The 12,564-nt window shown below is 52.8% G+C and overlaps 1 protein-coding gene across 5 annotated transcripts in view; it reads left to right on the forward strand.

Annotated features, from left to right (window-relative positions):
* The window catches only part of NCKAP5L (NCK associated protein 5 like), a 29,091-nt gene extending 22,454 nt beyond the window's left edge, over positions 1 to 6,637 (forward strand). For 4 of the 5 annotated variants that reach the window (XM_036236245.1, XM_016151803.2, XM_036236246.1 and 1 more), the window contains 6 exons: positions 461 to 3,093; positions 4,004 to 4,166; positions 4,419 to 4,500; positions 4,826 to 5,134; positions 5,213 to 5,355; positions 5,732 to 6,637. In XM_036236245.1, coding sequence (XP_036092138.1) covers positions 461 to 3,093; positions 4,004 to 4,166; positions 4,419 to 4,500; positions 4,826 to 5,134; positions 5,213 to 5,355; positions 5,732 to 5,944 — 3,543 coding nt within the window. In that variant the 3' untranslated portion in view covers positions 5,945 to 6,637. Of the gene's footprint in view, positions 1 to 460; positions 3,094 to 4,003; positions 4,205 to 4,247; positions 4,384 to 4,418; positions 4,501 to 4,825; positions 5,135 to 5,212; positions 5,356 to 5,731 lie in introns of those variants that run through there. The other variant, XM_036236248.1, reaches the window with a different exon arrangement.
* Positions 6,638 to 12,564: the final 5,927 nt, after the last annotated feature.

Here is a 12,564-nt window from a genome sequence, read left to right on the forward strand (position 1 = left end):
CAGGTCAGCAAGCCACTGTTGGACCTGAGAAGCCCTGGGCCTGGTCTGCAGTGACTGACTTAGGACTTGGCCACATCACATCCCTTTCTTGAGTGTTCTTTCTGGAGCCTAAAAATGGACAGGCTTCCCTCCCTTGGCATAAGTAAGCATTGTGGTCAGGGTTGTGGGTGGTCAGCCCTGTAACCCTGACAGCAGTGAGAAGTGGTAGAGAAGTGGGATTGGGATAACGAGGAAGGAAGGTTGAGTGTCCACCAACCCGAGTTATGCCCAGAGGAGGAGTGGGGCTAACCAGGACTCAGTGACCCTTGAGGATGCCAACCCATCATATCCCAGGAGCTATCAGTTTTTTCTGGGGACACAGACAAAACCAGGCCAGCTCTGTTCCTGATGTACTCAGTTGTGCCCACCTCAGGTTCTGGGTCTGCTCATGGTCTCCTCTTCATGCCATTTCTCCTCCAAGGTGTGTTGGGAACAGCAGCTGCGGCCAGGAGGCCCAGGACCCCCGGCCGCTCCACCCCCGGTTTTGGATGCCCTGTCCCCGTTCCTTCGAAAGAAAGCCCAGATCCTGGAGGTGCTGAGAGCCCTGGAAGAGACTGACCCCTTGCTTCTGTGCTCACCTGCTGCCCCCTGGCGGCCTCCATGCGAGGGTCCTGGCTCTCCAGAGCCCATCAATGGCGAGCTGTGTGGCCCACCCCAAGCAGAACCCTCACCCTGGGCCCCCTACTTGCTACTAGGCCCTAGTAGTCTGGGAGGCCTGCTGCACTGGGAGCACCATTTAGGGGGCCCAGGGGAGGAAGAGGGTTCTGGGCGGCTCTGGGGCCCTGCTAGGGGCTCCCCGCAAGCCCAGAGTACCAGCTCTGGCCCGCCCTGTGCCCCAGGCAGCAGCAGCTCCTCCTCTTCTGATGAGGCAGGTGACCCCAATGAGGCACCCAGCCCCGACTCCTTGCTTGGAGCCCTAGCCCGAAAACAGTTGAACCTAGGTCAGCTCCTTGAGGACACAGAGTCATACCTACAGGCCTTCCTGGCTGGGGCTGCAGGCCCACTCAATGGGGACCACCCAGGTCTTGGACAACCATCCTCTCCAGACCAGAGGCCCCCACAGCTGTCCAAGTCCAAAGGCCTCCCCAAATCACCTTGGGGTGGGGATATCCCAGAGGCTCACAGGCCAGGCTTTGGTGCTACCTCAGAGAGCCAGGGGCCCCTCCCCTTCCTCAGCATGTTTGTGGGTACAGGGGATGCCTCCCTGGGCTCACGACCTGGCCACCCCCACTCTTCATCTCAGGTGAAAAGCAAGCTCCAAATTGGCCCCACTTCTCCCGGAGAAGCCCAGGGACCCCTTCTGCCCTCTCCAGCCAGAGGTCTCAAGTTCCTAAAGCTGCCTCCAGCCTCGGAGAAGGTCCCTAGCCCAGGGGGCCCCCAGCTCAGCCCCCAGTTCCCCCGAAACTCACGAATCCCCTGCCGGAACAGTGGCTCCGATGGCAGCCCCTCCCCACTGCTGACCCGCAGGGGCCTGGGTGGAGGAGAGCTGTCCCCAGAAGGAGCCCAGGGCTTGCCCACCAGCCCTTCACCCTGCCCCACAACCCCAGACTCCACACAGCTCCGACCTCCCCAGCCACCCTTGTCCACCTCCACGCTGTCCCCAGGACCAGTGGTGTCTCCCTGCTTCGAGAACCTCCTGGACCTTTCCCGGAGCACCTTTAGGGGGCCTTCCCCAGAGCCACCTCCATCCCCACTGCAGGTGCCCACCTACCCACAACTAACTCTAGAGGTGCCGCAGGCCCCTGAGGTCCTCAGAAGCCCTGGAGTTTCCCCCAGCCCTTGCCTTCCAGAGTCCTGCCCCTACGGGAGTCCCCAGGAGAAGAGTGTGGATAAGGCAGGCTCAGAGTCTCCCCATCCTGGCCGCAGGACCCCAAGCAGCTCATCCAAGAAGCCCAGCCAGGGGGCAGGGCGGCGGCCTGGGGATCCTGGCTATACACCACTGAGGGACAGACTGGCAGCCCTGGGGAAACTGAAGACTGGTTCTGAAGGGCCCCAGGGCCCAGAGAAGAATGGGGTGCCAGTCAAGCCTGGCACCGAGAAGGCACGGGGAGCAGGAAAGTCAGGGGAGAGCACTGGAGACATGGCATCCCCCACCCCTAAGCCCCTGGAACAGCCAGAAGCCAAGGGCGCCCTGCGAGGAGCAGTAGCCTTGGGCACAAGCAGCCTGAAGCAGCAGGATCCTGGGCTCCTGGGGGACCCGGGGGCCCGAGTCTACTCCTCCCACTCCATGGGGGCCCGGGTGGACCTGGAACCTGTCTCACCAAGGAGTTGCCTCACCAAAGTGGAGCTGGCCAAGAGCCGGCTGGCAGGGGCCCTGTGTCCCCAGGTACCCCGCACCCCTGCCAAAGTGCCAACCTCAGCACCTAGCCTGGGCAAGCCCAATAAGAGTCCCCATGGCAGCCCGACCAAGCTACCTTCCAAGTCACCTACCAAGGCGGTCCCCCGACCTGTGGCCTCGCCAGCCACCAAGGAGCCTCCCAAGCCTGATAAGGGGAAGGGCCCACCTTGGGCAGACTGTGGTAGCACCACAGCTCAGCCTGCACCCTCAGCACCAGGACCCACTGACCCAAGCCAGGGGCCTGAGGGGCGTGCCCCACACTCTGCTATCGAGGAGAAGGTGATGAAGGGCATTGAGGAGAATGTGCTGCGGCTCCAGGGCCAGGAGCGGGCACCAGGCACCGAGGCCAAGCACCGCAACACCAGCAGCATTGCCAGCTGGTTTGGCCTTAAGAAGAGCAAGCTGCCAGCACTGAACCGCCGCACAGAGGCCACCAAGAGCAAGGAAGGGGCCAGCGGGGGCTCCCCACTTCGGAAGGAGGTCAAGGTGGAAGCCCGGAAGCTGGAGGCTGAGAGCCTCAACATCTCCAAGCTGATGGCTAAGGCGGAAGACCTGCGTCGGGCTTTGGAGGAGGAGAAGGCCTACCTGAGCAGCAGGGCCCGGCCACGGGCTGGGGGACCAGCACCGGGGCCCAGCGCAGGGCTGGTGCAGGTCCAGGGCCAGCTGGCTGGTATGTACCAGGGTGCAGACACCTTCATGCAGCAGCTGCTCAACAGGTGAGAGCCTAGGATGAGTTACCAGGTGATCAATAACGGGAGTACTTGCCAGGGGCCATGCTGGGACTGCCTGTCCTGGGAGCTTGGGCTTCACAGAGGTTAAAAGGGGTTGGGGATCAAGAAAATGCCACCAAAGGATCTAGGGGTTAGTGGCTTGACCGCGAGGAAAGATGGGTTTGTGCCTTGCTCTCCACCTCTCACTGTCTGATGTCAGACTTGTGAGACTCAGTTAATCATTCGGGAAGAGTGAACAGTCCGCACTTTCCTGAATCGTCTCCTGTGTCTGAGGCAGCCTAAGTGCCTGCACATGGTAGTCAAGGGAGTGTTGGTTCCTAACCATGGGCCTGATGAAGGTCTTCTTCTGGGGTTTTCCATCCTTTAAAACAAGGAGGATCCCCTTAGACCCATCTTGCCATTTGGCACCTGCCACAGACGCAGCAGTGGGAGCTGTGGTTTAGAGAAGGGGCCACCCCACCTTGGGGTTGCTCTGTCTGGACCAGATAAGGCAGCATGTCCACAGGAATTGGGCCACAGGTAGGGTGTGATTTGGACAGCAAGTATGCTCTCAAGTTTAGCTGGGGAAAGCAGAGTGTGCCATGTGTGGCTAGGACGTGACCTAGTCTGCCATCTCCTTGCCAACACTATCAGATGATCTCTAGACGTGACCCTGCATAGCCTTGATGAGTTCTCCCATCTTCCCTAATCCTGCTGTTCCTCTGTGATTTTCTCTAGAGTCTGCCTGTTCCCAGTGTCAGGAGGGGTTGCTGGGGCCAACCACCAGGGATATGTCCCCTTCCCCAGGGGGAGAGGGCTGTGGGTTCCTCACTAGGCCCACACCTGTTGGAGGGAGCAAAGCCAGAATGACCCAGGCCCAGGCTTCCCTCACCCTTATCTGCAATGCTGCCTCTAGGGTAGATGGCAAGGAACTGCCACCCAAGAGCTGGCGGGAGCCCAAAACTGAGTATAGTGACTTCCAGCCAGTGTCCTCTGACCCCAAGAACCCCTGGTCAGCCTGTGGACCCCGAAATGGCCTTGTGGGCCCTCTTCAGGGCTGTGGAAAAACCTCTGGAAAGGTAGGTTCTTGGGACGGGGCCTGGGTGGAAGGCTGCCTCTGTGGCCCTGCTTGATCTCTTACCCCTGGAGGCCTCCACTCCCTGGGGCCTGGGAGCTGCTGGACACACTCCTGGTCTCTGAAGGGTCTAGGGTGGGGAGACAGCCTCCTGAGGGCTAGCAGGATCCATACTCCAGGTTTCCTAATGGCAGTGTTTGGGAGGGCTTCATGGTGGGGGAGGAATGGGCTCAGAGGTCTCCTGTTCCCCACACAGCTGAGCAGTGAGCCAGGGAGGCGAGAAGAGATGCCCTCGGAGGACAGCCTGGCTGAGCCAGTGCCCACTGCACACTTCACAGGTCAGCAGGGTCAAGGGCCAAGGATGGGACTTGATCCTCACCCGCTGCTTACTTTACTTCTTCCTGTCACCGCAGCAGTAGCCAGGTCCTGAGTGCCATTTTGGTGCCGAGCACCAGGTGGGCACTGGGACTGCACAGAAATAAATCCTTTTGTTCCCTAAAAGGGTGCCTGTCCCCTATCCCCCAAGCCTAGGGGAAGTGGGACAGGGTAGGCAGGGCCAGCTGAGCCTGTTGGGCCTGGAGGGCCCCTGACCAGGGGTGGAGCCTGGGCTGGAAGGAGGAGACAGAGTTGCAGCCTCACATTTGTGACTTACCCCCTCCCCAGCCTGCAGCTCATTGACTCGAACCCTGGACAGTGGCATTGGGACCTTTCCACCCCCAGACCATGGCAGTAGTGGGACCCCCAGCAAGAATCCTCCCAAGACCAAGTCACCGCGGCTGGACCCCCCACCCGGAGTTCCCCCAGCTCGGCCCCCACCCCTCACCAAAGTCCCCCGCCGTGCCCACACGTTGGAGCGTGAGGTGCCAGGCATAGAAGAACTGCTGGTGAGCGGGCGGCACCCCAGCATGCCGGCCTTCCCTGCACTGCTCACTGCTGCTCCCAGCCACCGGGGCCATCAGACCTGTCCTGACGGTGAGTGTCCAGGCAGGTGGGTGGGCCGTCCCCAAAGCTTCACCCACCACAACCTGCCTTCCCCTTGTCACCACATAGATCCCTGTGAAGACCCAGGCCCTCCCCCTCCTGTCCAGCTGGCCAAGAACTGGACCTTCCCCAACTCAAGGGCAGCTGGTGGCTCTGCCGACCCTTTCCTGTGCCCATCCCGACAATTGGAGGGGCTGCCCCGGACTCCCATGGTGAGCATGGCCAAAGGGGATCGGGGATGGGACTGGAGGGCAAGGTGAATGAAGGGGAGACCAGTATGCTGTCAAGTCTCCAATCCTGTTGGGGAGGAGGATTGAGAGGACAGCCCCTTGGTTGTCCCCTGGGCCGCTCACCCACCTCCCTTAGTCCCCTCTCAGGGAAAGGGTTTCTCTCCCTCCCTTGAGCCTTGGTGAGACCTGCTCAGTCATGCCTCCAGCCTGCTTCCTCTGAGCGTGCCCCACCTCAGTGGGCCCCATCTGCGGAGCTCACATCCCAAGGGCAGAGCCCCCATCAGGCAGAACCCAGTACCTTTCAGACTGGGCCACGAAGCAAGAGGAGCTTCTCCCTGAGCTGCTTTTCCTTTTTCAGGACCTGCCCATGGACCGGAAACGGAACCTGGAGCCCAGCCGCCCAGCCCCTACGCCCCAGGGACCAGCATTTGGGGGTAGCCGCACCCCCAGCACATCAGACATGGGTGAGGAAGGCAGAGTGGCCAGCGGAGGTCCCCCAGGGCTGGAAACCTCAGAGTCTCTCAGCGACTCACTCTATGACTCGCTCTCCTCCTGTGGGAGTCAGGGTTGAGGGGCTGCGTCATGGCCCCCCTCTGGAGCTGGGGACCATATAGACTGGACTGGTTTCCCTCAGGCCCCGCCCCTGGGGGTCAGTGGGGCCCCTCCCTGAAGGGACCAAGGAGACAAATGGATAAAAAAAAGTGGAGGGAGTCCCTGCACACCCCACTGCCCACCGCTGCTGTGGAGGAGATGACCGCTCTCAGCTCAGGGAGAGGCCTCACTTGTGGTCCCTCCTCTCACCCAGAGTAAGGCTCTTCCTCCGAGGGACTGGGTTTCCGGGCTGCTGTGTCCCAGCCCTAGCTCCTACTTCAGGCTGAGCCATCTTGTGGTGCTGGGCGTCCTGCCCGCCAGCTGTGCCATCTCCACCCAACCCGGCTGTCCCTGCCCCCAGCCCCCACGGGGCCAGCCCGGAGGCCTTGTTCTGGTGGGGTTTGGGGGCGAGGGGCCAAGTTGCCTTCTCTCTCTGTCTGCCCTGGTCCTCCCTGCTGTCTGGATGGTGCTGCCCCACCCCCATGTCTTTGGGGTACGTTTGTCTTTTTTTGGTTTTTTTACATTAATGCGCCTGGCCCAGTCCCTACCACCGCCGCCGCCACGCCCCAGTCCCCGCACTGCGGTTAACTTATCTGTTGTGATCAATACGGCTGCTCTGCTTCCAGCCTCTGCTTCTGCAGTATCCCTAATAAAACGTGGAGGCCCCTCCCTGCCCCTGGCTCTGCTTGTTCTGTGGGAGGACTCAGGTGGACAGGTGGATAGAGACTGGGCGCCTGGGTGCGAGTGAGACTTTGTCCCAAGCACCCTTAGGAGGCAGCCCCTCTACCAGGGAAGCTGGCTAGAGTCACCTAGAAGGTAACTAAGGATTGAGGAATTGGGGCCTGCTTAGGCCTGGAATGGTGCCTAGGTTTGGCCTAGGGCATGGATAGGGCAGAAGGCTGGGCTGCCCTGTGCGTGCGGATGGTGGCCGTGGACATGCACTTAAACCCCTGTATGTACCAGGTGGGGTGAGGACCTACAAACTGAGCATCAGAGGCTGGAGGGTAGGCAGATTTGAGTGTGTAGCCTATTGTCATGAAGTGAGGCACAACTGGGTCTCAAACTGCTGCTACCTTCTGATTTCTGCTCAGAACTTGAGCTTTCCCTGGATCTTCTTGCCCCAATTTCTACCTCATTTCTACCAGAAGTTCCCATGGCTCTCAGAATCTCATTTTAGGATGGGGAGGCCAGGAATGAGGCTGTGTGGAACGGTCTTCACATGGCACGAGAAGACCAGGGGGTGGTTTTGGTCCTCCAGCCTTTGTATTTCCCGTTGGGCATGCAGCTGGGCAGTGACCTGAAGGCGAAGCAGGCGGCAGCCGGCTCATCTCGTTGGCTAGCCGAATTGGGCCTAAGAAGGCCCCCTTCCTGCCTGTGTTGCAAGGTGCGGGATGACTTGCCTGGAGCTCATACCTGACATAGCCTACACTTGCCGCCTCCCCATGGCGTACAGTCTGGAAGCCACCTGAGCAGCATGCATGCTTGGCACCCCTAGCCTTGTGGCTGGGACTCTGGGCAGTTCATTGTGGGCCTGAGGACACTCTGTGGTAGACACATGGTCTGCGTTGACACTGCGGGCTTGGTGAGCCGAGGTCAGGGAGTAGTGCTGGCCCCTGTCACAACTCATTTATACCGCTGGACTTCCCTATGCTCTGAGCAGTCTAAAGATGCTTGGGGGTGGGAAGGGGGTCAGCACCTCCCTTTATACTAGCTCCTTCCAACAGTGTCTCCAGCTCCCAAAAGCTCCAGGAAGTGGTGAACAAAAAAAAAGACTCACATTAAAATAAACACCCACCATGCTGCCAGCCTCCTGATCCCTAACCCCTACCACAGACCTGCTGGAGGAAGCACCATCATCCTCATTTCACAGATGAAGATACCGAGTCTTGAAAACATTCAATGGTTGCCCAGGGCTGAGAAGTGATGGAGCCTGGAGAGAGTAGTTCCTTTCTGGGTGTGTAGCTTTGCTTTCTTCTGCCTGGACTTTTCTCTTCCCCTTTTGGCCTGTGGATCACCCCTGATGGACAGGGGTGAGAGCACTGGACTGGAAGTTAAGAGTCTTAGCCACACAGTCTGGTTTTATGGGGACAGTTGCATTTCTTCTCCAGGGCTTGGTTTTCCTTACCTTTGGAGTATTAGAAGGTTGGGCCAGACCAGCCGTTCCCATCAACCGGACTTTCTCCTTAGCTCTCTGCTTCTGTTCCTACCCCCTCCCCCAGCCTGGCCTCTCTCTCCTGTTTCCCTTAGTTGATGTCGTCACAGAAGAAATGAACAAGACTTAGAAAAGGGTCAAGTCAGATGTCGATTTTCTTTAAATGTCAAGATCCCATTTTCTTCCGTCTTCTACTTCCAGGTTTCTATCCCACCATCACTTCTGCTTTGATGGTCTTAAGTACAGTATCACCAAGTTACAAATCTCTGCCTCCTGCCAGGTGGGCTCGAAGAAGTCTATATCCTTCTGCTAACTTACTATTTCTTGGTTTTTCAAGCCCTTTTCTCTGTTTGAACCTGATTTCTTGTTAGAACAGAAATGTTTGTCTGCAGGATATTTACCCTATTTCCTTTCTGGAAGGAGCTTGGCATGGTGGGTTTGACTTTGGACTCCACTTCTTAAAAGCGGAGACAAAAGGGTCTATCTATGTTTCTATCACCAGGGTCTGGTCAGTCTGCTACCAGGCTCTGTTCTCCAGTGTCTGTGAATGCAAGGTGGTACCTTGGTCCCTGGGGGGGTCTGCGCTGACTGGGGAAATGTCAGTCAGTCACCAAAGCAAGGTAGCAGTAACTACACCTAGCGTGTGGAGCCAGCTCTTTCCTGCTGACTGTTCCAAGGTGAGCAGCTCTTGTTCCTAAATCTCCACCCCCCTCCCATTATGCTGCTAAGAGTGCTGGGCTCAGATGAGCCAACCCACAGCCCACATAACTGCACCCCTCTCTACACAGACCAAATAGTCCATCTGAAGTAATTCTGTGGAGGACACAGGTGAGTCAGACACTCCTGAGAAACCGATTTCTTCTTGTACTTTAAGGAACAGTTTTACTAAAAGACCACTAGATCCTCACTATGACAGAACCTTTTATATCTGAGTTTGCAACATCCTGCTTGCAGGATTAAAGTGACCTCATTGCTTTCTCCATAAACAATTGGTCAATATTTGCCTCAACATTCAGTATGACCCTTTCTGTTGGAGTTCTTGAACAAAAGAAGCCAGAGCTGCCAGACCCCCTTATCCCTCCCAAATGGCATCAAGGCATCAGCAAAAGACTATGAAAAGATTTCATGTTCCACCTCACTGCTCGCCCTGCCTTTTGTAGGAATGTCCGAAAATGTTAACTGAGGTTTTCTCTGGGTTACCAGTGGTTATTTTCTTCTTTACTCATTTATAGATTTTCTGCAGAGTATGTTTTCTTTTATATATATAAAAAATTTAAAAAAAGAAAGAATCATGCTTTGCAGAAAACTCTAAGTTAAAACCCCATTCTATAATCCTGTGTGAGTTAATTCTAGCATATAAATACATTTTTTAAAGACATGTGAAATTGAAGTAAATACAGTTGAGCATTTCCATGATACTGTGGTGGGTAAGAACTCATGCAAATTATAAAAGCGCATGTTCATAGTTTTTAAAAAAGGTAATTGAAATTGAATAGAATGTTATCCAAGGAAGAGGAAGAGTCTATTTTATACTTCAACTTCCATTCTCACTCCCCAGACATAACCCGAGTTGATTGGTAAACCTTTCACATCATTTTTTAAATACACACAGCATGTTTAGACTCACCTTTCATTAGACTTCGAGGTTATCCTACAGTGTCTGATCTGCTTCTCGTAGCACTGACTATGTCTTGAAGCTCTTCCCAAAGCCCATGAAGCTCCATTCTCATGTCTTTGAATGTATAGATGTTCCATGTTTTTGCCATGACAAACGGTGCTGCAGTGAACATTGCTCATGTGTCTTCGGCTGCTTGTGTATCTCCATAGATAAAATTCTATAAATGGAATTGCTGGGTCATACAGTATGCTTAATTTAAATGTTTTATAGACATTAACAAATTGCACTTCAACAATATATAAGAGAGACTGCCTTCCACATCACTGAATATTATCAAACTTTTTGTTCTTAGCTAATCTGGTAGGAGTAAGTGATCATGTAGTTTGTAGTCCAATGTAGTGACTTTCATATTTACCCAAAGTAAAATGGGGAGCCATTAGAGAGTGATAAGAATAAACTGTAGAAGGCAAGTATGGAAGCAAACCAGTAAGGAGGCCTCTTGGGTAATTCTAGTGAGAGATGGTGGTGACTTGTTCTGGGGTGGAGGCTCTTTAGGCGACAAGATTTGCTGATGTAGTGGATGTGAGGAGGAGTCAAGGACAACTCCAAGGTGTATGGAGCAACTGGTAGGAAGAAGTTGCCATTAACTGATATGAGGAAGACCGTGGATAGAGCAGACTTGGGGGAGGGAAGATCAGGAGTTGAGGGTTGGACATGATAACCTGAGATCTCTATTTGACAATATCCAAATGCAAATGTGGAGTAAGCAGCTGGTTATAGAAGTCCAGAGTTTAGAAAAGAAGCCTGGGCTCGAGATAATAAAGCATAGTAAGTCATTAGCATATGGGTTTTATTTAAAGCCAGGGGATTGGAGGAAGTCAGTAAGGGAGTAAGAGGAGGAAAGCTGTGAGTCCTAAATCCTGGGAAAACACTCCATTTCTTTAGAGGCAGAGGAAATGAAGAAGAAACAGCTCAGGAGACCAAAAATATGGTACCGAGAGACTGTGAGGAATATAAGTGAAGGGAATATTTTGAGAAAGATTAATCAGGGTCGAATTCTGCTGATGTGTCTGCCAAGATGAGGATTGAAAACTGCCTTTTGGATTTAGCAACATGGAGATCATTGGTGACCTTAGCAAGAGCAGTGATAGAAATGAAAGCTGTTTGGAGTGGTTCAAGAAAAAATGGGAAAAGAGGAATTGGAGTACAGACAACTCTTCTAACGAGTAAGGGAGAAGAGAGCAGGAGAGTGGAATAGGGTCAAGAAATTAGATTTTTAATATTTTAAGTCCTACTTTCGAAACTATCTCAAACTTACATAAATATTTCAAGTATAATACAAATAACTTTTCTCCTAAACTATTTGAGAGTAAGTTGCCAACTTGATACTCCATCACCCCAATACTTCGGTGTTTATTTCCTACAAAAAAGAGCATTCTCATATACCCCAATACCATCGTCAAAATCGGGAATTAATATATAACTACAACCTAATCTGCAGAGCATATTCAGTTTTCACTAGTTGTACAAATAATATCCCTGAGCTGATTCAAAATCACACGTTACATTTCGTTGTCATATTTGTTTAGTCTCTTTCAATCAGGAACAATTCTTCGATCTATCCTTGACTTTTATGACCTTGACACTTTTAAACTTTACAGGCCATGATTTCTATTTAGCTCATTACTAAGGATGTTCATTTTCATTTCTTAAATTGGTGTTTGCTAGGCTTCTCTATTATATATTTACTATTCTTCCCTTTATAATTTAAAAAAAAAACGTGAGGAGGTATTTTGAAACCATGTAAATATTTCATTTTCATCAAACTTCCTATTTATTCACTTATTTATGTCAGTGGACTCATGGTTTCCTATTTTATTCAGTGGTTTATCAATGCATTACTACCATTATTTACTTTGATGCTCAAATTCTCCACGATTTGGTCAGTAGGAGTTCCTTCAAGCTGGCTTCTGTCTTTCTGACAAATCCTTATCATTCTTCGAGGATGTACTTTCTGGCATAAGGTAACCTGCCTGAGATTCATCTTGGACTTTCCTCAACTCATCCCTGGAATCAGCTGAAAACACCCTGGTTTCTTTTATGGGAAATGATATTTAGAAACCAGAATCTGAGCATTGGGTATGCTCATTGCTATTGGGGAATTGCTGCTCCCGGACCCTAAGAGAGGGTTTTTTAAAGATAAAAGAAATTAAAGCATTTTCTTACATTTATGGGAATGGTACAATAGAGAAAATTTGGGGATGCAGGAGAAAGAAGAGGGAATTTGGGGGCTCTCATGCACAAGTGGCCTTAAGCAGCATTTATGGTACAGAAAGGAGGAAGGCATGAGACAGGTGATTGGGTGGCTGTGGTGGTATCTACCTATAGGAGTATTCTTCTGATTGCTTTTCTTTTCTCAAGGAAATAATCAAGGTCATCAGCTAAGAGAAAGGATGGGAGATAGAGGTATTGGAGTTTTGAGAAGAGAGGAGATAGTATGAGAGTCATCTGGAAACTCAAAAGGGTAACTAGACTAGGGAATCTGGTGAGGATTACCACACAGCATGAAGGGTCCACTTAAGGTGATTAAAAATTTAAAGTGAGACGTACTAACATGAATGTATTGGGAGCTTTTCTCCTGCCGTGCTGGGTGCCGAATAGGCAGCAAGTTGGATGAGCCAGGGCTGCCAATTTACCAAATGAATGAAATAAAGGATAGGGGGAGGCAAGGGAAATTGAAGGTGTACACAAGGAAGTGGTTCTGTCACTTGGCTATGGGCTTTACATTGATAAATAAAAAAGAGAATAGAGGACAGAGTCTTAAGAAAGG

This window comes from Rousettus aegyptiacus, unplaced genomic scaffold, assembly GCF_014176215.1.
Source record: "Rousettus aegyptiacus isolate mRouAeg1 unplaced genomic scaffold, mRouAeg1.p scaffold_m13_p_2, whole genome shotgun sequence".
Lineage (NCBI taxonomy): Eukaryota > Metazoa > Chordata > Mammalia > Chiroptera > Pteropodidae > Rousettus > Rousettus aegyptiacus.